General features: G+C 36.3%; 1 protein-coding gene across 5 annotated transcripts in view; it reads right to left on the bottom strand.

Annotated features, from left to right (window-relative positions):
- OSBPL9 (oxysterol binding protein like 9) overlaps positions 1-22,289 on the bottom strand; it is a 163,764-nt gene that overhangs the window by 65,121 nt on the left and 76,354 nt on the right. For all 5 annotated transcript variants that reach the window (XM_045064513.1, XM_004774474.2, XM_004774476.2 and 2 more), the window contains exon 4: positions 9,452-9,528. In XM_045064513.1, coding sequence (XP_044920448.1) covers positions 9,452-9,528 — 77 coding nt within the window. The remainder of the gene's footprint in view (positions 1-9,451; positions 9,529-22,289) is intronic.

Genomic DNA, 22,289 nt, shown 5'->3' with positions numbered 1-22,289 from the left:
GTGGAGAGGCAGGCAGAGAGAGAGAAGGAAGCAGGCTCCCCAACTGAGCAGAGAGGGGAGCTCGATTCCAGGTCCCTGGGATCATGACCTGAGCCGAAGGCAGAGGCTTTAACCCACTGAGCCACCCAAGCACCCTAAGATGTAGCATTTAACATGAAAAGTAACTGCACACTATGAGGCAACTTTACCCAATTTATCCCAAGAAATTATAGGACTTTTAAGCAAATTTGGCAACTTGAGCAGTAATTTACTTCAGAAGAAAGTTAAGGGACCAATGTCTTAAACCCATATATAACAACTGATTTCCAATGTATGTATCAAAAAGAAAATCTTCAATACTTCTCTTTGGACTACATAACTAAGGCTATTACATGATTAAATTATATTAGTGCTTGTTTCTGCTTTTGTTCAAGATAAAGAAGAATACAGTAGGATGACTAAGAAGTACAAAAACAACCTGAGAAAAATAAAAATATTAAGATTCAGGGTGAGGTGGTCTTTCAACTGGCAAAAGTCAAGCAAAAAATAGGCCACAAATAAAAATATTAAGATTCAGGGTGAGGTGGTCTTTCAACTGGCAAAAGTCAAGCAAAAAATAGGCCACATTTACCTACAGCTATTAAGATGAAAAACTTTTTTAACCAAATAGAATTAATGCATTACTTTCAAAAATATTATTTCTGCTAAAGAGCCCAGTAATGTTTACCTATAAATCACATTTTGCTCTGGTGTCACCTCACAGAGACAACAAATACTTTTGGTAGCACAAAAAAGGCAGTAATTAAGAGGAAAAATCCATAGTCTCCTTATGAATTTGCTTTGTAACTCTGGCCAAATGACTGGAATGGATAACATTAAAAGACAACTCTTGGAAGGAGGATATGTAGCTCTACTATTTTGTCTGATCAGTACCTGGAAGTCTCAAAACTAAAGTTAGCCAATAAATTTCCACATAGACACTCAGGCCATATGGAATAAAAATACCACTTGTCCTATGGTAGAAGCAGTCCTTATCATCTCATGATGAAGGTGACCATGTTCCAAAAGTTTGTTTTATTTGCAGTTCTCAATGCATTATCAAATTGAAGAATTATTTTATTCAAGGTTAGAACAAACACCCTCTATAAACCTCATAATGGCTATGATAGTGTACTGCCTTGTTCACCAATATATCGGTAATATCTCCTCAACACTGGGATTGATATGCATTAGGTGATTAGGTCTCTTGAGTAGAATGAAATGTCAGGTACTGTAGTATGAAATCAGCAGTATAAACAAAAAGGCTGAAAACAGCTAGTCTAGCAAGCAGAACAGAGAAAGCAGAGAGACAGAACGCTGTTGTTTTAATGCATGAGCCTTTTAGTACCATTTAATTTTTAAACTTATACTAGGTACTATTGCCCCACTTTTCACACACAAAATCCAGCACCTGTCACTTAACTTTCTCCTGAAACAATTTGCAGGTTTTATTAAAAACACATGAGTTAAAAACAGCAAAAACAGCACAAGTTGCCAATTTTGGTGGAAGTACATAGCTCCTTGCCATAAGATGGGTGAGATGGCTTTGTATTACATAATTACTCTTCATTTTAAATGCTCCCACTTTTATGCCCTCTAACTTTACAAGAGGAAGTTAACAAATGAGAACTGTGTTTATCTCTAAAGAAAGGGTGTAGGAAACACTACTGTTTTTATTTTATGTACTTCCGCATAGTTTAAAATTTTTTAGAAGCATGACTTATATCATTATCACGATTTTTTTAAACTCCAATCCTCATTTTTTTTCAATCTTTCCTCTTTCGATCCTTATGATCTTTATTTTCTACTTTATACTAGGACTGAGCTCTGCAGCTATAAAACTGGACTTTTTGTTCTTAGTTTCCCAAGAGCTCAAGATAGATGGGCCACCACTAGAACAAAAGAACTGAATAAAAAAATGAATCCTAGAATCCTAAATTCCAACTTAGGAGCCAGAAATTCACCTGCCCTCAGTAATACCAAAGACAATGGTAACAACCCTTAGGGAATTTTCCTTTGTTAAAGGAAACCCAAGTAAATGGCTACTTCTCTATGCCATTTTACCTGTGGAAAAAGTGACGTATCTATACTGCAATCATTTTCTTGGGATAACAAAGCATTTCAAGGGAGAAAAACAAAATACATTTATTTTTCTACACGACACAAAATCTTGAGGTGGCAGGAGAAAACAACGGTATTAAACAGATCTTTATATATTGAAAAATTGAAATGTATGCTCAAAACACTAATCTTCAGGGAAGTGGCTTAACAAATCATACCTTAAATACTAAATTTGTGTTTGTCTAGTAACAGAAATTTGGGAGGTACATAATTAACTGAAGGATCCAATTTTGGGGAAAAAAAAAAAAAAGGACTTCAAAATGGCTCTATTATTTTTTTTAGCTTCAATAATGATTTGCCACCTGAATTCTATCACATTTCCTTTATGAATGATGATGTTTTACTCATAGATTCAGGGGCATTTCTGGTGAGGTTTCTACCAGCCCTCTCTATTTCCCTCATCCATATTCTTACACAAGGTATCATGTTCCCTCTCTCTAGGGGCTTAAGACCAAAGCCAATGGACAAAGGGCAAAAATCATAAAATTACAAGACAGTAGCAATGAAATTCCAATTTGATAGCCACCTAAGATGCAGTCTACAGTGGCCTACATAATAAACTTATATAGATGAGAACAATTATAGTCCAATTTCTTGGCCCAAAACAACTACTAGAGAAGCCATTTGGTATAAAAATTTTTTGAGTATCAACTAAGTTACAGCATAAAACCAAAAAGTATAAAGGTCTACACTACTCAATTCGTATACATCCACATGAAGGTTTTTAAACTGGGATCTAAAAAAATATCTAGCACAATCATCTATGTTTTCATTTTGATAACCTATAGAAATCTGTGTAACCGCACACTGAGTCATCTCAGTAACAACCTTAAATCCAAGTGGTACCAAATTATTTCATTGTCCATTTTTGTTTATGATCAAGTTGGCACCAAGTACAAGTACCTTGTTACAGAAGAGCCTTGACCATGAAAATGACGTAAGTGCGAACTGAAGGTCAAACAACCTCATAGGATGTGATATACAACTGAAGGTTTCCCAGTAGTCAGAACAAAGAAAAATGGCAAGATGACAGTCATAATCCACAGTAGTGTACTCATATCAAACTTAAAAAGAATCTATACCCTAACAGTCTGTACCATTTTCACATTGTAAGTGGTGACCGTTTTTATAAGGCAATATCATTTATCACAGTAAATAAATGTCAATTTAGATTTTATTGCTTTGTGTTTCATTTGCATTTTACTTGCAATTTTCTTTTGGATGTAAATTTAGTTCTGCATGATTTTAAATCTAAGAAGTTTATACCTAGCTTTGTTTGCCCACATTGAATAACATTGTATATATAATACTTGAAACACTGGAATTCTGAGCTTCCAAGAATTTTCTTCTAAAACAGGCCCAAGTTTACTGAAGGTTATACAACTCTTTATACATCTGTATGATATCCAGGCAAGCTGCTATGTTTCACTATACTTTGTATTATATAGGATGATACTGCAAAACCTACACAATGTAGCATCCTATCTTCTTCCAGTGATAAATTCCTTTGCTTGGCAATCTCTCAGCATTTAGTTCATACTAAAGCTTAGTAGGGCAAATAAAGAATCTGAAAGGTTTGCCTCCATTAATCAGTATCATCAAATATCCACTGAAGCCTTCTTACAGGCTAAGAGGAAGGTAAGATAAGAAGCTCAAAAGCACCTCTACAAGTAGTGTCCTATTTAGTTGGGTGTAAATGCATGAAAAGATAACACAAGCTAATATACAAGTTTAGACTGACTACTGGAAAATCGAGTTCCATAGGAGTTGAAAGGAGAGAAGATTTTTTAGTTGTCTTCTCCCATTCTCAGACTATCCTAATTGCATTTTTAAGATACCCATAGAAGGGGTGCCCGGGTAGCTCAGTCGATTAAGCATCTGACTCCTAGTTTCAGCCCAGGTCATGATCTCGTAAGTCCTGGGATCAAGCCCTACATCAGGTTCTACGCTTAGCGTGGAGTCTGCTTTAAAGATTCTCTCCCTCTGCCCTCTTCCAATGTGTGTGTGCATGCTCTCTCTCAAAAAAATAAATCTTAAGATACCGACAGAAGAGTGAGAACAGGAAAAGAAAAGAGGAAAGATGGTAGGAAAGGGAAAAGGTACAAGACATGCTCTAGATGGATTTACTGTCAATCAGAATGGAAGCAAGAATGGAACAAATATTTATGACTACCTTCACCATACAATGTGTAATGTGTAATGTGCTAGTAATATTATAACATCTTAACACATCTTAACACAACTACTTACCTTTAAAGATCAGCTAAGGTTTAAAAGAGGTTTAAAAGAAATTAAGTACTTCTTCCACATTAATATACATCCAATAAGATGGCATAGTCAGGACCCAAAGACTGGGAAGCCTGGCTCTAAAGATTTTCTATTATAATATACTGGTTCTTAAACCATATTCAGAAGGTTAGTCAGGGCCTGTTGAGCTTGGCATAGGTGCAATGGAAAAAATACTATAAAAAAATGTTTATAATCTCAAGTGGGCAATGAGTTATATAATAATGTATTATTGTAAGATAATGCATGTAAAGTCCATGCAGTTTGTGGCACATAAGAAGTGCTCAAGTATTAGTTGCTACTGTTATTATTATATACCAGACTGCCATATGGGCTACACAGAAGGGGAAATTACAGCAGAGGTTACAGAGGTAAGAGACTGCTTTTGATTACAGTGGTAAGAAAGAGATAAAATGAAGAGGTAATATGTGCACTGGGTCTTGAATGACTGGAATTAATCACACAGAGGCAAATTTGAGGACTTGGGATGGTAAGGATATGAGAGAGAGTAGCATGAGTAGAAGCATGGAACAAGAAACATGTAGAACAGGAGGTGAAAAAGGTAGGTTGGCATCAAATCAAAGAGAGCCTGAAATCCCCTAATAAGTTTTACTTCATCCTACAGACAAATGTAAATCATTAAAGGTTTTTCACTGTTAAAAATGCCCAGAGGTCATTTATTCAAGGTACTCTTTTATTAAGATAAAGAGAATAAATTCAGGAAATATTACAAGGGCACCAGAGAGTTAGCAAGATGCAACTTATATGACAAAGTGAACATCAGAGGAGTATAAGTGATCCTACTAAACACACACACACACACACACACACACACACACACACACATAGTTTGACAGTTTAGAAATTACACCCAAAAGGATTCTCAACTTTCAAACTTCATGGCTCAGAGAATAACACCGTCATTAACAGAAAAAGAAAAATGAGAGAAAGAGATGGGTTTGAGGAGACATGATAGGTTCAGTTTTAGCCATGCTGAGGTTGAGTTCCTGGGAGCCATCTAACTGGCAAAATCCACAAGGGAAGAGTATGGACTAAAGCTAAATATGAAAAGATGTATATGTAAAGAAGGGGAGGTGTGGAGGGAAAGAAGAGTCACCTCCACAGAAATTTTGGCCAAATCCATGAAAATGGTTGAGGGCTACTGGAGGGAGAGGGACTAAGGTCATAGTCTCAAAGGAAACATCATGCAGTCACAGTATGGGTGTTGTATTAACTCTGGGAAAGAGTAAGAATGTTTTTCTTTGAAATATGCAAAGCATAAAAAATAAGTATAGGTAAAATCACTAAGAACTACTGAAGTGAGACTTTTTTTTTTTCCCGAAGATTTTGTTTATTTATTTGACAGAGAGAGATCACAAGTAGGCAGAGCAGCAGGCAGAGAGGCTCCCTGCTCAGCAGGAAGCCCAATGTAGGGCTCTATCCCAGGACCCTGGGACCATGACCTGAGCCAAAGGCAGAGGCTTAACCCACTGAGCCACGCAGGTGCCCCAAGACCTTTTTCTATAAAGAAGGGAGCAGGCCATATTAGATACTGAAAACTAATTAAAAAAATATTCCACTGTGGGGATTTAATAAAAACCCAGGAGTCGATAAGAAGACTATTAAATAGTTACAGAAATCCAATTAAAGTTAGACAAAATTTAAATTGTTATACATACAGCCACTTAATATTATGACCTCTAACAGTACTAGAAACAGAGAAACCAGACAATGGGGGGGCCCTGGGGAATGGAGACCAGAAATGGCACACAGTACAAAATCCAGTGACAAAAATTCTAAAGGTGGTAGCAAAATCGGTTTGAAGAAGCAAATAAAAGGTCTATACTGGAGGATGACATAGGCAAAATAGAAAGGTACTAAATGGCCAGGAAAAATGGAGAAGAGGCACTCAGACCAAAATGAGAGAAGGAAAGTTCAGAAGTGATAAGAGGATGAAGATGATAAAACTGTGACCAAAGAGAAAATACTTTTAAATTCAGTATTTTGGAGGTAGTGCAGCCCTCAGTAATAACAAGGCCATAGTACGGTTTAATGGCTGAAGCAGAGATGAAATTCAATGGAAAAGGAAGACATGTAAATGCCCTTCATGCCCATTTGGAAGAAAGCTCCATGAGCACTTACCTGCAGTGCCTGAATGGAACACTATACATCTCGAAGTACTCAATAAACAGCAATGGAAAAGCAACCTATACATCATGTTTCTTTGTTAATTCCTTTAATTATTTCTTCATCTAACAGCTACTGACTCTTCAGAATGTGAAGTACTGAGAGTGGAAATAGAGTAGTTTCATTAGGAACAACAGCTACATTTGCCAAGTTCTCACTATAGGTAGGCACGACTTCAACAAATTTGCATTTAACTCATTTAATCATCAAAACAACTCTATAAAGGCAGGTACTTTTATTATCTTCATTTTATAGATGAGGATATGGAAACATAGACTAAGTTCAATGTAAAGAGTTAAATATAAGTGGTAGCACTGGAATGTAGACCAAGACATCTGGGCTCCAGAGTCTAGTTCTTCATCATACCTCCCTATTTGTGGGAGGAGACTCTACTCTCCAAGTATAGGAGACTCTACTTGCCAATCAAATTAACACTTGATTACATATTTCTAAGTGTCCTATCTCCTGTATACATTAACTTTAGGAAAAATACATATAAAGTTTCTCTCGTACAAGGGTATGTTAAATATCAAAGCTATCAGAGTCTAAGACTTTTTAAAATTTTCTTTTCTTCTTATTTCTTCAGAGAAAAAGCTCAGAAATTCCAAAACTGGATCAAATTAGGTACCCAACCTTAAGGAGTCCAAATCCTAATTGGAGAGATTGGAGTTACACATACTTTCAAAGTTAAACAAAAGGAGTATGATAAGGGGGCGCCTGGGTGGCTCAGTGGGTTAAAGCCTCTGCCTTCAGCTCGGGTCATGGTCTCAGGGTCCTGGGATCGAGCCCTGCATCAGGCCCCCTGCTTGGTGGGGAGCCTGCTTCCCGCCCCCCTGCCTGCCTCTCTTCCTACTTGTGATCTCTGTCAAATAAATAAAATCTTTTAAAAAAAAGAGAGAGAGAGAGTATGATAAGGACTTAGTGAATTGTGCAAGAAGAGAAAGAGATCACTTTGAGTTTGGACTATGGGGAGAGAGGAGTCAGTCAGGGGAGGCTCCACAGAAGAGGTCAGATCTGAACCAGGTTTTGAAGAAAAAGGGTGGTATACAAAGGCAGAATGGAAGCAGATGGCATTTCAGAGAGAAAGAGAGAACATCATGTGCAAGAATGTGGAGACCAGAAAAGATAAGTAAACAGCAGCACTCTATTAAAAAGCCGATGGGGAGATGTAACGGTAGAAATGACTAGAAAGGCAAGTTGAGAATAGATCCCAGAGACTTGAATGTCAGTCTCACCAACCATGGAGGAAATCTACACTGCCACATTCAGGCTAATTCTTTTTTTGTTGTTGTTAGATTTTATTTATTTATTTGACACACGCACACACAGCACAAGCAAGGGAAGTGGCAGGCAGAGGAAGAAGCAGGCTAATCCCAGGACCCTGGGATCATGACCTGAGCCAAAAGCAGACACTTAAATGACTGAGCCAACCAGGCAGCCCCAGGCTAATAGGATTCTTAAAATACTTATCATCATACCGAATCATAAATTTGCTGAAATGATGCCACATTTATTTATTAAGTGGCCTAAATTTAGAAAATATGAACTTGCTTTTAAAAAGCATAGCTCAAAGAGTAACTTACAGATCTCCCAGTTCTACTCCATATTAATTTCTTATAGTCTCTTAATAACCACATCCTTGAATAATGTTTTTTAAACTTCTATTTGAATACTCTCAAGAGATGGGAGTTCACAGTCTTGCAGGACCTGGGATGCCCTACACCACCTTAACCACCTTGTCTAATCAAGTCAATTCCTGGTACAGGACAAAAATAAGTAGAGAAAAAGAGTTATAAAATGTCACTTTTGTATAATTCAATCACTCAAAATAATTAAAACAACATCCTCCAATTCCACAATATAAGCTCTTACATTGAAGAATAAACATGGAAAACTATCCTCAGTATGACAGAGTAGACATTTGTTGTTTTTGTCACCCAGCATCTTCTTTTTCCCTATTCTGACTTTGCTTGGTGGGGACCATAACATAAGTGTTAAAGCACATAACATCCCAGCTACTGTAGTGAACATATGACTGTGAAACTGTGATTGGTCAGGATTAGGAAAATGACTGAAGTTTAGGTAATCAGCACTAATCCTATGAGGCCTACGGTGGTCCAGGAAGAAAAACAGCCTCCTGTGGACTGGAGCACCTAAAGCATTCTCCTAATAGCAGGTTATATATCTCAATAATGGGAGGCTGAAACAGCTGTTACCATCTTACTATACCACAAAGAGAACCCATCTAAAAATAAAGCCACCCCAGAAGGAAAGAAGCATGAAAACAGAAATGGTGAATCTGGGTCCTCAAGACACTGGTGAAGTGCCTACTTCAAACCACAACTCAGCCAGATTTACTTTTTACTTAAACCAGTTTGGGTTTTTTTCTCCCCCCTATTACTTTCATCCCAGAGATTCCTGCCTAACACATGGTAACTGCCAAATCCTGTAACAAGAAAAGGTAGTCAACCTCTTAGCATTTATCTATGCAAAATTTGGTTTTATCAATAACCAACTAAATTTAAAATACTAAATTTAAAATTGATACTAAATTTAAAAATGATCTTTTTAACATAGCATTTTAACGTAGCATTTTTTAACATAGCATTTCATATTCAATATTGCCTTGAACCGTCTTATTTTAAGATAAAAATCAGTATTTTACCCTATAGAAAGCACAAGAAAATGCTTTATAACTTTACTATATAACACTATGAAGGTAAGAATAAGCGATTCAGAAATAAGTTTTATTACATCATTATCACAGTTATTTTAAAAAACAAAAAACAAACCAAAAAAAAACTAATGCACTATCCAGAAGCCACGTAAAGACTCTTACTTGAAGCTGAAGAGTATGTCGAAGAATTGTTTCTTCTAAGGCATGGATCCATTTCTCTCGCTCATCAGCATCACGAGCTGGAATAAAAGATTATAAAAATTGAAATGTTAATTTCTACAATATAGCTTCATGTTTGAAAATAAATATTTTAAACCTCAATACTAACAGGAAAAGTTTTTAGTTGCACCATTTTCTGAACAGGTTCAACTTCCTATCCTTTCTAAACATGCAATCTACTTGCAGCAGTTTACAACCAAAGGAATAATTATGCTCAATAATAGCAAGCTCCTTTCTCATTGAGAACAACTAGAAAAGCTGGAATAATTATTAAAAATAACTCACTGGAGACAACAGAAAACAACAAGTAGTAAAGAATTAACAGGACAAAATCTAGAAGACAAACATCCAGAAGATAAGCCTCATATTTAAGGACACTTTTCTTCTGGAGGAATTGTAAATTCCAGGAGAGCACACTCATTAAAAAAAATTCGACAAAGTATTCTTCATGCACACATGGATAATGTCTGATGCAAGATGGCAGAAGCAGGAAAGAACAGAGCATCAAAAATAATAAGCACACAAAACCATAAGAAACCTAGGAATCAACCTAACCAAAGAGGTGAAAGACTAGTACTCTGAAAACTATAAAACACAGATGAAAGTAATTGAAAAGGAGACAAACGGAAAGACATTCCATGCTAATGGATTGGAATAACAAATATTGTTAAAATAAACAAAGCAATTTACATATTTATACATTTAATGCAATCCCTATCAGCATAAACAATAAACAATGAATTTTGGAGTACTGAAAAGAAATAAAATTAAATTTAAAAAGAAGAAAAATACCACAAACATTTTTCACAGAGTTAGAACAAACAATCCTAAAATCTGTATGTAACATAAAAGACCCCAAATAGCCAAACACATCTTAAAAAAAGTAAAGCAAAGTTGACATCACAATTCCAGACTTCTAGTTATATTACAAAGCTGTCGTGATCAAAACATATGGTACTGGCACAAAAACGGACACACAGATTAATGGGAATAGAAAGAAAACCTGGACATGAACCCACAACTATACAGTCAATTAATCTTTGACAAAGTGGTAAAGAATATTCAGTGGGAAAAGGACAGTCTCTTGAATAAATGGTGTTGGGAAAACTGGACAGGAGCACGCAGAAGACTGAAACTGGATCACTTTCTTACAGCATATACAAAAATAAAATCAAAATGGATTAAAGATCTAAATGTGAGACAGGAAACCATCAAAATCCTCAGGAGAACACTGGCAATAATCTCTTTCTGACTAAATATGTCTCCTGAAGAGAAACAGAAGGAAAAATAAACTTCATCAAAATAAAAGCTTCTGCACAGTGAAGGAAACAATGAACATAACTAAAAGGCAATCTATGAAATGGGAGAAGATACTTGCAAATGATGTATCTGATAAAGAGTTACTATCCAAAGTATATTAATATATAAAGAATTTATACAACTGAACACTGAAAAAACAAATAATCTAATTAAAAAGTGAGAAGACATGAACAGACATTTTTCCAAAGATGACATACAGATGGCCAACAAACACATGAAAAGATGCAACATCACTCATGACCAGGGAAATACCAATCACAATGAGGTATCTCCTAACACTTGTCAGAATAGCTAAAATTAACAACACAAGAAACAACAGATGTTGGAAAGGATGTGGAGAAAGGAGAAGCCTCCTACACTATTGGTGGAAATCTAAACTGCTACAGCTATTCCGGAAAACATTATGGCGGTTCCTCAAAAAGTTAAGAACAGAACTACCCTAGGACCCAGCAACTGCACTACTAGGTATTTTACTAGGTATTTACCCAAAGGACACAAAAATACTGATTCAAAGGGATACATGAACCTCAATGTTTATAGCAGCATTATCAACAACAGTCAAACTATGGGAAAAGCCCAAGTGTCCATCAACTAATGCACAGATAAAGAATATATACACACACACACATACATACTAATGAGTTATCACTCAACCATAAAAAAGAATGAAATCTTGCCATTTGCAAGGACATGGATGGAGTAGAGTGTATTGCGCTAAGTGAAGTAAGTCAGTTAAATACAAATACCGTATGATTTCACTCATATGTGGAATTTAAGAAATAAACAAAGCATTGGGGAGAAAAAAGAGAGGCAAACCAAGAAACAGACTCTTAACCAGAGAGAACAAACTGATGGTTGCCAGATGGGAGGTGGGTGGGGGACAGGGGAAATAGGTGATAGGGATTAAGGAGTGTACTTGTGATGAGCAGTGGGTATTATATAGAAATTCTGAATCACTAAAGTGTATACTTGAAACCAATATTATACTGTAATATTAACTACCTGGTATTTAAATAAAAACTTAAATTTTTTTTTAAAAAATGGTTTAGTATGTGGGGAAAACTAAATGAATACTAACTACATAAAATACACTCTTGTGATGTTGTAAATACATACATACACAATTAAATACAAAACAATTGCAAGTAGACTGGGAAAGAGAAAATGGAATTAAAGAATTCTAACGTTCTGCAATGTTCAGGAAGAAGATAAAACTACCAATTGACATTAAATTTTGGCAACTGAAGGATTTGTTACAATTTTTAGAGTAATCGCTAAAAGATTGTATTTAACTTACAACATAATAAATTTAAAAATTCAATAATAAAAAATAATCCAAAACTTGACAAGAAAGAAAGATAAAAGAAACAGAATATGCAAGACAAAAAGAAAATGTATGGTAAAATGATAAATTTTTAACCTTAAAATACCAACAATTAAATTAAGTGTAAATGAAGTATGTAAATGTTCCAATTAAAAAAAGAAAGGAGGGACACCTGGGTGGCTCAGTCAGTAAGCACCCAAATCTTAACTTTGGCTCAGGTCATGATCTCAGGGTGGAGAGATTGGGAACCCACACTGGGTTCCGCAGCCCTGGGCATGGAGCCTGCTTGGGATTTCTCTCTCTCTCCTTCTGCTTCTGCCTCCTCTCCCCCTCAAATAAGTAAATCTTAAATTTTTAAAAAAAAAAAAAAGGGGGTTTAGGGACACCTGGGCAGTTCAGTTGGTTAAGCATCAGACTCTTGGTTTCAGCTCATGTCATGATCTCACAGTCCCAGGATCTAGATCTAACCCCACAACTAGCTCAACACTAGCTCAAGCACAAAGTCTGCTTGTCCCTCTCCCTCTGCTCCCACCCCCACTATTTAGCATGGGTGTATACTCTCTTTCTCTCTAATAAAATATTTTTTTAAAAAAGGGGGGGTGGGTTTAAACAAGATTTTATGATGCTGTCCAACGTTGTGAAAAGAAGGGCCATACGTACCCCAATGTTCATAGCAGCAATGGCCACAACTGCCAAACTGTGGAAAGAGCCAAGATGCCCTTTAACAGATGAATGGATAAAGACAATATGGAATGGAATATTACACAGCCATCACAACGGATGACTACCCAACTTTTGTATCAACATGGACAGGACTGGAGGAGAGATAATGCTGAGTGAAATAAGTCAAGTAGAGAAAGTCAATTATCATGTGGTTTCCCTTACTTGTGAAGCATAAGGAATAACATGGAGGACATTAGAAAGAGGAAAGGAAAAGTGAATTGGGGTAAATCAGAGGGAGAGATGAAGTATGAGAGACTGTGGACTCTGAGAAACAAACTGAGGGTCTGGGAAGGGAAGAGGGGTGGGGGGATGGGTGAATCTGGTGGTGGGTATTAAAGAGGGCACGTACTGCATGGAGCATTGGATGTGGTGCATAAACAAGGAATCTTGGAACAGTGAAAAAAATTAAAATTAAGATGTTAAAAAAAAGATTTTATGATGTTTACAAGAGACACTAAACATAAGGATGCAGAAATACTAAAAGTAGGAGTAGAGAAAAAGACAAACCATAAAAAAAATCATAGAAAACACTAACTCCAAAAAGTTGCTATTATTAAAACTGCATAAAATAGACTTTACCAGATGAGAGGTTCACTTTGCAAATACAAGAGGTTCAAGTCATCAAGAAGATAAAATAAATGTAAATTTCTATGTAACTAAAAACACGGATTTAAAAAGTTCTATATGGCAAAAGCATAGAGAATACAAGGAAAAATAGACAAAATACCATAATCACAGTGGCAGATTTTAATACATCTCATTCATTAAATAATTAGATGAAGTACACAAAAATTAGTAAGAATTTAGAAATTATGAACAATCTGATATAAAGTTGATCCAATGGACATACATAGAACACTACACACCACAAATATGAAACAGACACTGTTTTCAAGCACACACAGAACATTTCCAAAAACTCACCATATAATGAACCCTAAAACAAATCTCAACAAATTTCAAAGGATTGAAATCATACAAAACATATTCATAGTGAAAATATAAGCTAGAAATCAGTTACAAAGTATAAATTAGAAAATATTCAAATGTTTAGGGGAAAAACTACTACTAGATAATCCATTGTTCAAAGAAAAATATCTTATTAGAAATTAGAAAATGTTGAAAGATGCCTGGGTGGCTCAGTGAATTAAGCATCTGGCTTCACCCAAGTCATGATCCCCGGGTCCTGGAAATGAGGCCTGCATGGGGCTCCCTGCTCAGTGGGGAGCCTACTTCTTTCTCTCTCTCCTTCTGCACTGTCTCCACACCCCACCCCTGTTAGTGCATCTCTCTCTCTCTTTCAAAAAAATAAGTAAAATCTTAAAAAGAAAAAAAAAGAAAGAAAGAAAGAAAGAAGAAAAAAGAAAGAAATTTGAAAATGTTTAGAACTGCCTGAATGAAAATGGGACATACTGAAACTCGCTGGATGCAGTTATAGTACATAAAGGGAAATTTATAGCCTTAAATCTATGTATAGAAAAGCGAAAAGGCTGAAAACAACAGAAGATTAAATTAAAAATGAGTGGAAATGATAAAGAACATAAAATAACCAAATTGAGGACAGACGTAAAATAGAGTTAACCTGAAATAACTAATGAAACTGACAAATTACCTACATATTGTAGGTTGGTAGGTAGGTAGGAAGGTTGAGGAAGTGCTTGAAAAGAATGGGGGCATGTCAAAAGGAAACAGGAGTCAACCTGAAGGAGCTCCAATGGCCAACTCCTGAAGAATTTGAGCCATAGAATGGTAACACAGAGCTATAACCCACTGAATAAAATAAATCCAAGAATCTAATAATGATATAAGTAATTTATAATTAAGTAAATAAATGGAGAAAAAGGCACAGCTTTTCTTCAGAAGAATTACAATTCATTAGTACAGAAGGAATGAGAGAGATTTAAAAATCATCGTTAGACAAAAACCACAGCAGTAATTATCACAAGCAAGATCCACTGAAGACATATTGATAGCTAAAATCAGTGGGCAAAAGTTTGAGAAGAAACTAACTAGATATTAGCAAAGTCTGAAAGTGTTTTCCCCAAGATACTTATCAATTACAAAGAGAAAAACAGTAATTTTAGGATGGAGAAATCTGGCAGATACCACCTCAGTCCAGTGATTAAGGTTAACATCACCAGTAATACATTTATTGACATCATGTACCTCCCAATACAACCCACGGAGGAGGAAACAGCATCACTTATGTGGTATTCTTCCAAAAATATATAATCTCAATCTAATCATGAGAAAACATCAAATATGCCCAGATTGAGAGACATGCTACAAAATAATACTTATCACAAATGTCAAGGTCATCACTGTGCCTGGGTGACTCAGTTGGTTAAGTGGCTGTCTTTGGTTCAGGTGATGATCCCAGGGTTCTTGGATCAAGCCCCACATCCAGCTCCCTGCTCAGCAGAGAGCCTACTTCTCCCTCTCCCACCTCCTCTGCCTGTGTGCTCTCTCTATGCCAAATAAATAAGTAAATAAAATCTTTTAAAAAACAAAAATTTAAAAAAAAAGTCAAGGTCATGAAAGACAAGAAAAGAGTAAGAAACTGCCATAACTAAATGCAATGTGGGAATCCTGAAACAGAAAAGGAACATTATAGGGAAAAATCTAATGAGCTCTCTGGTTTAGTTAGAAATATTATACCAAATTGAGTGAAAGATCCAGCTCAGGACATCAGAGCCTGAGCAGTATGTGGAGGGCCTAGGATACTCCCTGCCCTTATTGACAAGGGATATGTTCCAAGATGCCCAGGATGCCTGAAACTATGTATAGTACCAAACCCTATATAGCCAGTGTTTTTACCCATACATATGATAACATTTATTTATAAATTAGTAAGGGACTAACAACAATAACTACTAATAAAATAGAACAATTATAAGAATATACTATAATAAAAGCTATATGACTGTGGTCTGTTCCTCACATACCTCTGTGCCCTAAAAATATCTTCATGTACTATACTCACCCTTTTTGTGATGATGGGAGATGATAAAATGTCTACATGATGAAATGAAGTGAATTAATACAGGCATTGTGAAGTAGCATTAAGCTACTACTGACCTGGCAATATGTCAGAAGGATCATCTGCTTCCAAAACTCAGTCACCTGTGGGTAATTGAAGCCACAGAAAGCAAAACTGTGCATGAGGTGGGACTACTATACATCATACCAACAGACAATGTGGCATGAGGCATCAAAACCCAAAATAGGATGGAGAAGGAATCCACACAGTGGAGAAGTCCAGCATGAGGAGTCAGAGTGAATCCAAGAAAGGTGAACAGGGAGCCAACGTTGCAGGGAACACAATCAACCTGGCACAGGTTTCTAAGGCTGAGGGGAATAAGGATGACATTCACATAAGGAAATAGGTAATGATGGGGTACTAATTACATACAGAAGGATTGGCCAAATAAGTAGACATAACAAAGATAAAAGGTTTCTCACTTTAAGGGGCTGGAAAACAGTGTAACAAATGTGTAAGTGAGAAAACCAGAATGGTTTCTAGGAATAAGGTATTGATATTAACTCATAGTTTCAATATATAAGTAAACAAATACACATGGACATAAGTGCCTATGTATGTGCACATATGTATATAACATATATGTTTCCTAGCTATGAGAGGGCCTGGGTGCCATGACACCTAACAGCATCAAATACACTTAACACTACATGTTGACTTCTAAATACCACTCTCCATTAAAAGATACCAGGGCTTCTTAGAAAAATGGTTGACTATGGAACTAAATGAGTAAGGGAGAAAATAAGCCTGGAACAACTTTTTTTGGTGCCAGAAAGTAAGGCAGTAAGGGAATACTTTTTTGTGCCATAAAGTAAGGAAATATCAGAGAATTATAGGGAAATGTCAAAAGAACAAAGAAATCAGCTTAAAGGGAATTCTACTGGCCAAATTGAGGGCAATCTGGGCATCAAAATAAATAATGATAGTAAAGAATTATAGTCTTGTTGAGTAAAATAGGAAACCACATTTACTACTGATATACATAAACTAAAAGTCTGATGAGGAATGGGATAGAAGCATAGTTTCTAAATACTTTCCCACAAAATATTAATTAAGAAGGGAAAAAGATGAAATTTAACAACCTGGCAATACCACCTTAATGAGATGGTCAAAGTAAGTATCATCAGAGTGGGACAAACCCTGCAATAAGAACATAGAATCATTTCTGTGATCTTGGGGCCAAAGAGATATAATCTCAATCAAATAATGAAAAAAAAAATCCAAAAAAAAACAAAAAAACAAAAAACCCAAACTTGGGGACATGATACAAAATAATTAACCTATAACCTTTAAAACTGTCAAGGTCAGGGGTACCTGGCTGGCTCAGCAAGTAGAACATGTGACTCCTAGTCTCAGAACTGTGGGTTCAAGCCCCATGTTGGATGCAGAGACTACTTAAAAATAAAATCTTAAAAAAAAAAAATGTTAAGGTTATAAAAGTCAAGGAAAGACTGTGGAACCATTCCAGACTGAAAGAGACTAAAGAGATGTGAAAACTAAACATAAAATGTGATGCTGAACCAGATCCTATTGCTATAAAGGACATTACTGGGACACCTGGAGAAATTTGAACACAATCTAAGGATTAGAAGGCATTAATGCATCAGTGTTAATTTCCTGATTTTAGTGGTTATATAGTGTGTATACCAGAAAATTTCCTTATCTGCAGGAAATATAAAGCATTCAGGGGTGATGGGACATTAATTTAGTAATTTATTCTCAATCTGGGGGGGGGTGTGCAGTACTTGCTACTTTTCTTTAAGTGTAAGATTGTTTTAAATTTTTAAAAATTATATTTAAAACTATGATAAATCAAAGAATATATGAGTAAATGGAAATACCATTTCAAGGATTGGAAAAATTCAATACAGCAACATACTCAAATTAACCTATAGATTAAAAGCAGTGCAAATTAAAATTTCAAAAGGTATTTTTAGAATTTGTCAAGCTGATTCTAAAATACAAATGCAAGATGGTATAAAGATAAAGAACAACAAAGGGTTTCTGGAAAACACAGAACCATTTCTAGATGGTTTACTATACCAAATATAAAGTCATATTATAAGGCTATAGTAATTAAGAAAAAGTGGTTTTAGAGCATGGACAGATTAACACACCAAGGAAACAGAGTAGAGCCCAGAAACAGGCCCACTCATATACACAGACCCTTGAGTTGTGTAAATGTGGCACCAAACACCAGTTAAGTAACAATCTTTTAATATGTGGTGGTAGGACAGTATGGGGAAAAAATGAAACCTGACCCTACCTTGTACTACACACAAAAATTAATTCCAGGTGATTCCTTTATTCTTAACTGCAAAAGAACAACAAAGTTTCCAGAAAGTAAAACAGGAGAATACCATCATAATTTGGGAAGAGAAAACTGCTTCTTAAACAAGACACAGAACTTCTAATTATAAAGAAAATGACAGATAAATTTAACTACAACAAACTTAAGAATTTTAGTTCATCAAAAAACATCATTTAGATAATGTCATAGTAAGCCACTGTGACATATGGAGTTAAAGAACATGAACCCTAAATCCAACCCTGAGCTTTGGCAGTTTTTAACCATATAATTTGCAACAAGGTACTTAATCTTTTCTAAGCCTCGCTGTTCTCATTTGTAGGATGACAGTAACAGTGTCTACTACATAGGGTTATTGAAGAGATTAAATGAGTTAATACAAATACAACACTTAGACAGGTAAATGACATAAGGTAAGTGCTTAATAAGCATTAAACTATTATTAATATTATTGCAGAGCATGTTAATTGATTAACAAATCAATGATCTAAATCCTGATTTAAAGGAGCTCAAAAGAGAGATTTGTATTTAGCTGTATAAATACATGGCTTATGCCACCAACAGAGCAAGTGAATAAAAAATCAGGGAGCTCCTTGAGGAGTTAAGTCATAGAATAGAATTAGGTTGTTAAGTAGAGAAGGATAAGGACATCTTGAAAGAGGAAACAACACTAACAATGTTCATGAAACACTGAGACATGAAAAAGGTGTATTTGGGAAACTGGTCTGAATGTGTCTAGAATGTTGGACTCCTTTGGGAAGGACAAAATGATGAAAGATTAGGATCCCAGCCCAACGAGTATAAACAGACTTTATCTTTAAGAAATGGAAAGCTTGGGGGGCGCCTGGGTGGCTCAGTGGGTTAAGCCCCTGCCTTCAGTTTAGGTCATGATCTTAGGGTCCTAGGATTAAGCCCTGCATTGGGCTCTCTGCTCGGCAGGGAGCCTCCTTCTCCTCTCTTTCTACCTGCCTCTCTGCCTACTTGTGATCTCTCTCTGTCAAATAAATAAATAAAATCTTAAAAAAAAAGAAAGAAAGAAAGAAAGAAAGAAAGAAAGAAAGAAATGGAAAGCTCAGGGGCACCTGGGTGGCTCAGTTGTTAAGCATCTTACTTAGGCTTAGGTCATAATCTAGGGTCCTGGGATCAAGTCCCACATCGGGCTCCCTGCTCAGCAGGAAGCCTGCTTCTCCCTCCCCAGCTTCCCCTGCTTGTGTTCCCTCTCTCACTGTCTCTCTCTGTCAAATAAATACAATATTTAAAAAAAGAAGAAGAAGAAGAAGAAATGGATAAGCCCTTAAAATGTTCAAGCTTGAGACTGACATGATCTAATCTGCGGATCAGCAACATCAATCTGGCAGTACTGTGGAGAATGAAAAATGGGGCAAAACTGGAGGGGGCCACACCAGTTAGGAGATGGTTGTTAAGAGTAAGGCCTGAACTGAGAGTAATGGCTGGGACATGACAACAGGTGCCATTCTCACGGCATCAGGCCACCAAATAGCAATCATCTTTAAATCTGCCACCCCTCGAAAATGAAAGCAGATACAAGGCTCATAAGATTCTTCCTTGATACAGTCCCTTTCTATATCCTTACTTTCATTTCCTCCTGACTACATGCTCACTCAAGGACTCATTTAGTCTTATGTCTGTAAACAAAGTATCATCACAAATGTAGTACATGTGCTATAATCTGCTACCTCCAAAGCAGCCTGCACACCTCACTAGCTTATACTGAAATGCTCTTTATAAAAAACCTCAACATTCTACCATATTCTACAGAATTCACATAACCTCCCTGTTAGTAAAATCCCTCCACATCTTCCATTTCATGCTTGTTTTATATGAACCAAAATATCTTCTCTAAGACCTCTAAATACTCTAAAAATCTTCCTGATCATGGAATACTTTGTCTCTCCTTTAATCTTAACATTTACTCTACCCTCCTCCTATGTATTTAAATACCACAAACCTCAGAAGTCCTAGTTCTCCTCCATGAAACCTTACAAATCTAGTCCAGCAGCAGTACTCTTTTTCACCTTAGAACTCCTAGAAGACTTACAAATGCTAATGCATCACCCAATTATTCTTCAATCAAGTATTTACAGGCAAACTATAAAATTTAATCTTAACCCCCCACACACTGCTATTTACACTTTTCATGTGTTTAAGTTTCATCTCTATGATAAGATTTTAGGTCTTCTGATTATATTAACCATCGTGTTTAACACAGTATTAGATCTATCCTTCCATCCTTCTGTCCATCTATATCCACCCAACATTCATTCAGAAACTATTGTATACCAAGTACTGTCAGAAAACTGGAGATATAAGTCAAATAAGACCCCGTCCCTATCTATACAAAACATACATTCAAATGACAGGGAGAAATATATGTCAAATGACAACTGCTACTACACAGAATGACTGAGTAAATCTGTGTAAGCAGAGTCCAAGAACCTACCCCAAGGGGTGTATGTTTATGGACATGAACTCAGGGAAGGCTTCTGGAGCAAGGAGATTAGGTCAAGTTTTTAAAAGTAAGAATTAGAGGCAAGGTGTGGGTGTGTGGCGAAGGAGTGGAGAAAGAAGGACAGGGAGTTTGGCGAAGAAGAGGGAGAAGGGATATGTGAAGGGGGCGGGCATTGACAAGGGAGGCATTCAAAGGTAAAAAGGACAGAATAAGCAAAGGTAACCATGTGGCAAATTACTGTATGATAATATAGAGCTAAATGTCAGAAAATATAGCCCAAGGGTACTTGGGTGGTTCAGCTGGTTAAGTGACTACCTTCAGCCCAGGTCATGATCTCAGTGGGATCAAACTCCATGTGGGACTACCTCCTCAGCAGGAAGTCAGTCAGCTTCTGCTTCTCCCTCTGCCCCTCCACCCTCTCCTGCTCTCGCTCTCTCTCTTTCAAATTTATCAATAAAATCTTTTTAAAGAGAAAATATAGCCCACGCTTTGCTACTTTTTTTCTAGTGTTGACATTAGCAAGTCACGCATCTGAATACTCATTTTACCATCTTCAAATTGGAGGCTTACTGGCATAAAGATAAGCATATAGACCAATGGAAAGGAAGAGAGAGCTCAATTTGCATGTGTGGCCAAATGATTTTTGACAAGAGTGCTGAGACTACAAATGGGGAAAAGTCAGTCTCTTCAACAAATGGTGCTGGGATAACTGGATATCCACATTTTAAAGAATGAATTTGGACTCCTACCTTACACCATATGCAAGAAATTAACAAACTAGATTAAATCCAAGACCTAAAACTATTAAACTACAAGAAAACAGAAAGAGAAGGCTTCAGAACACTGGATTTGGCAAGGAATTCTTGGATATGACACGAAAAGCATAGGCAACAAAATGAAAAAAAGAGACAAATGGAATTACAACAAACTTAAAAAAATTTCTGTGCAAAGGAAACAACTGAAAGAAAAAAATGAGAATGAGAGAAAATAACTGCAAATCATGTATCTCATAAGGGGTTAACATTCATAATATGTAAGAACTTTTATAACTCAACAACATAAAACAACTCAATTTAAAAATGGACCAGGGACTTGACTTGACATTTCTCCAAAGAAGACACTCAAGTACTGTCCAATAAGTACATGAAAGGATACTCAGCATCACTAACCATTAAGGAAATTAAGGCCAAAACCACAATGAGATATCACCTCACACCTACCAGGATGACCACTATAAAAAGAACAAAATATTAAGTAATGAGGGTGCAAAGAAGCTGGAATCCTTGTACCCTGTTGGTGGGAATATAAAATAGCAGAGCCATTATGGAAAACAGTATGAAGGTTCCTCAGAAAATTAGAAACAGAATTACTACATGCTCTAGTAATTCCATTACTGAGTATTTATCCAAAGAATTCAAAATAGAATGTCAAAGAGGTATTTGCAAATCCACAACACATTATTCACAAGAGCCAAAAGGTGAATGCAACCTGTCATTGACAGATGACTACATACAGAAAATGCAGAATGCACATGCCATGGAATATTATGCAGCTTTTAAAAAGGAGGAAGTCTTATCAAAAACCACCACATGGATC

The sequence above is a fragment of the Mustela putorius genome, unplaced genomic scaffold, assembly GCF_011764305.1.
Source record: "Mustela putorius furo isolate JIRA1106 unplaced genomic scaffold, ASM1176430v1.1 tig00003853_pilon_pilon_pilon, whole genome shotgun sequence".
In the NCBI taxonomy this organism is placed as follows: domain Eukaryota; kingdom Metazoa; phylum Chordata; class Mammalia; order Carnivora; family Mustelidae; genus Mustela; species Mustela putorius.
This window is presented reverse-complemented; position numbering and strand designations above follow the sequence as displayed.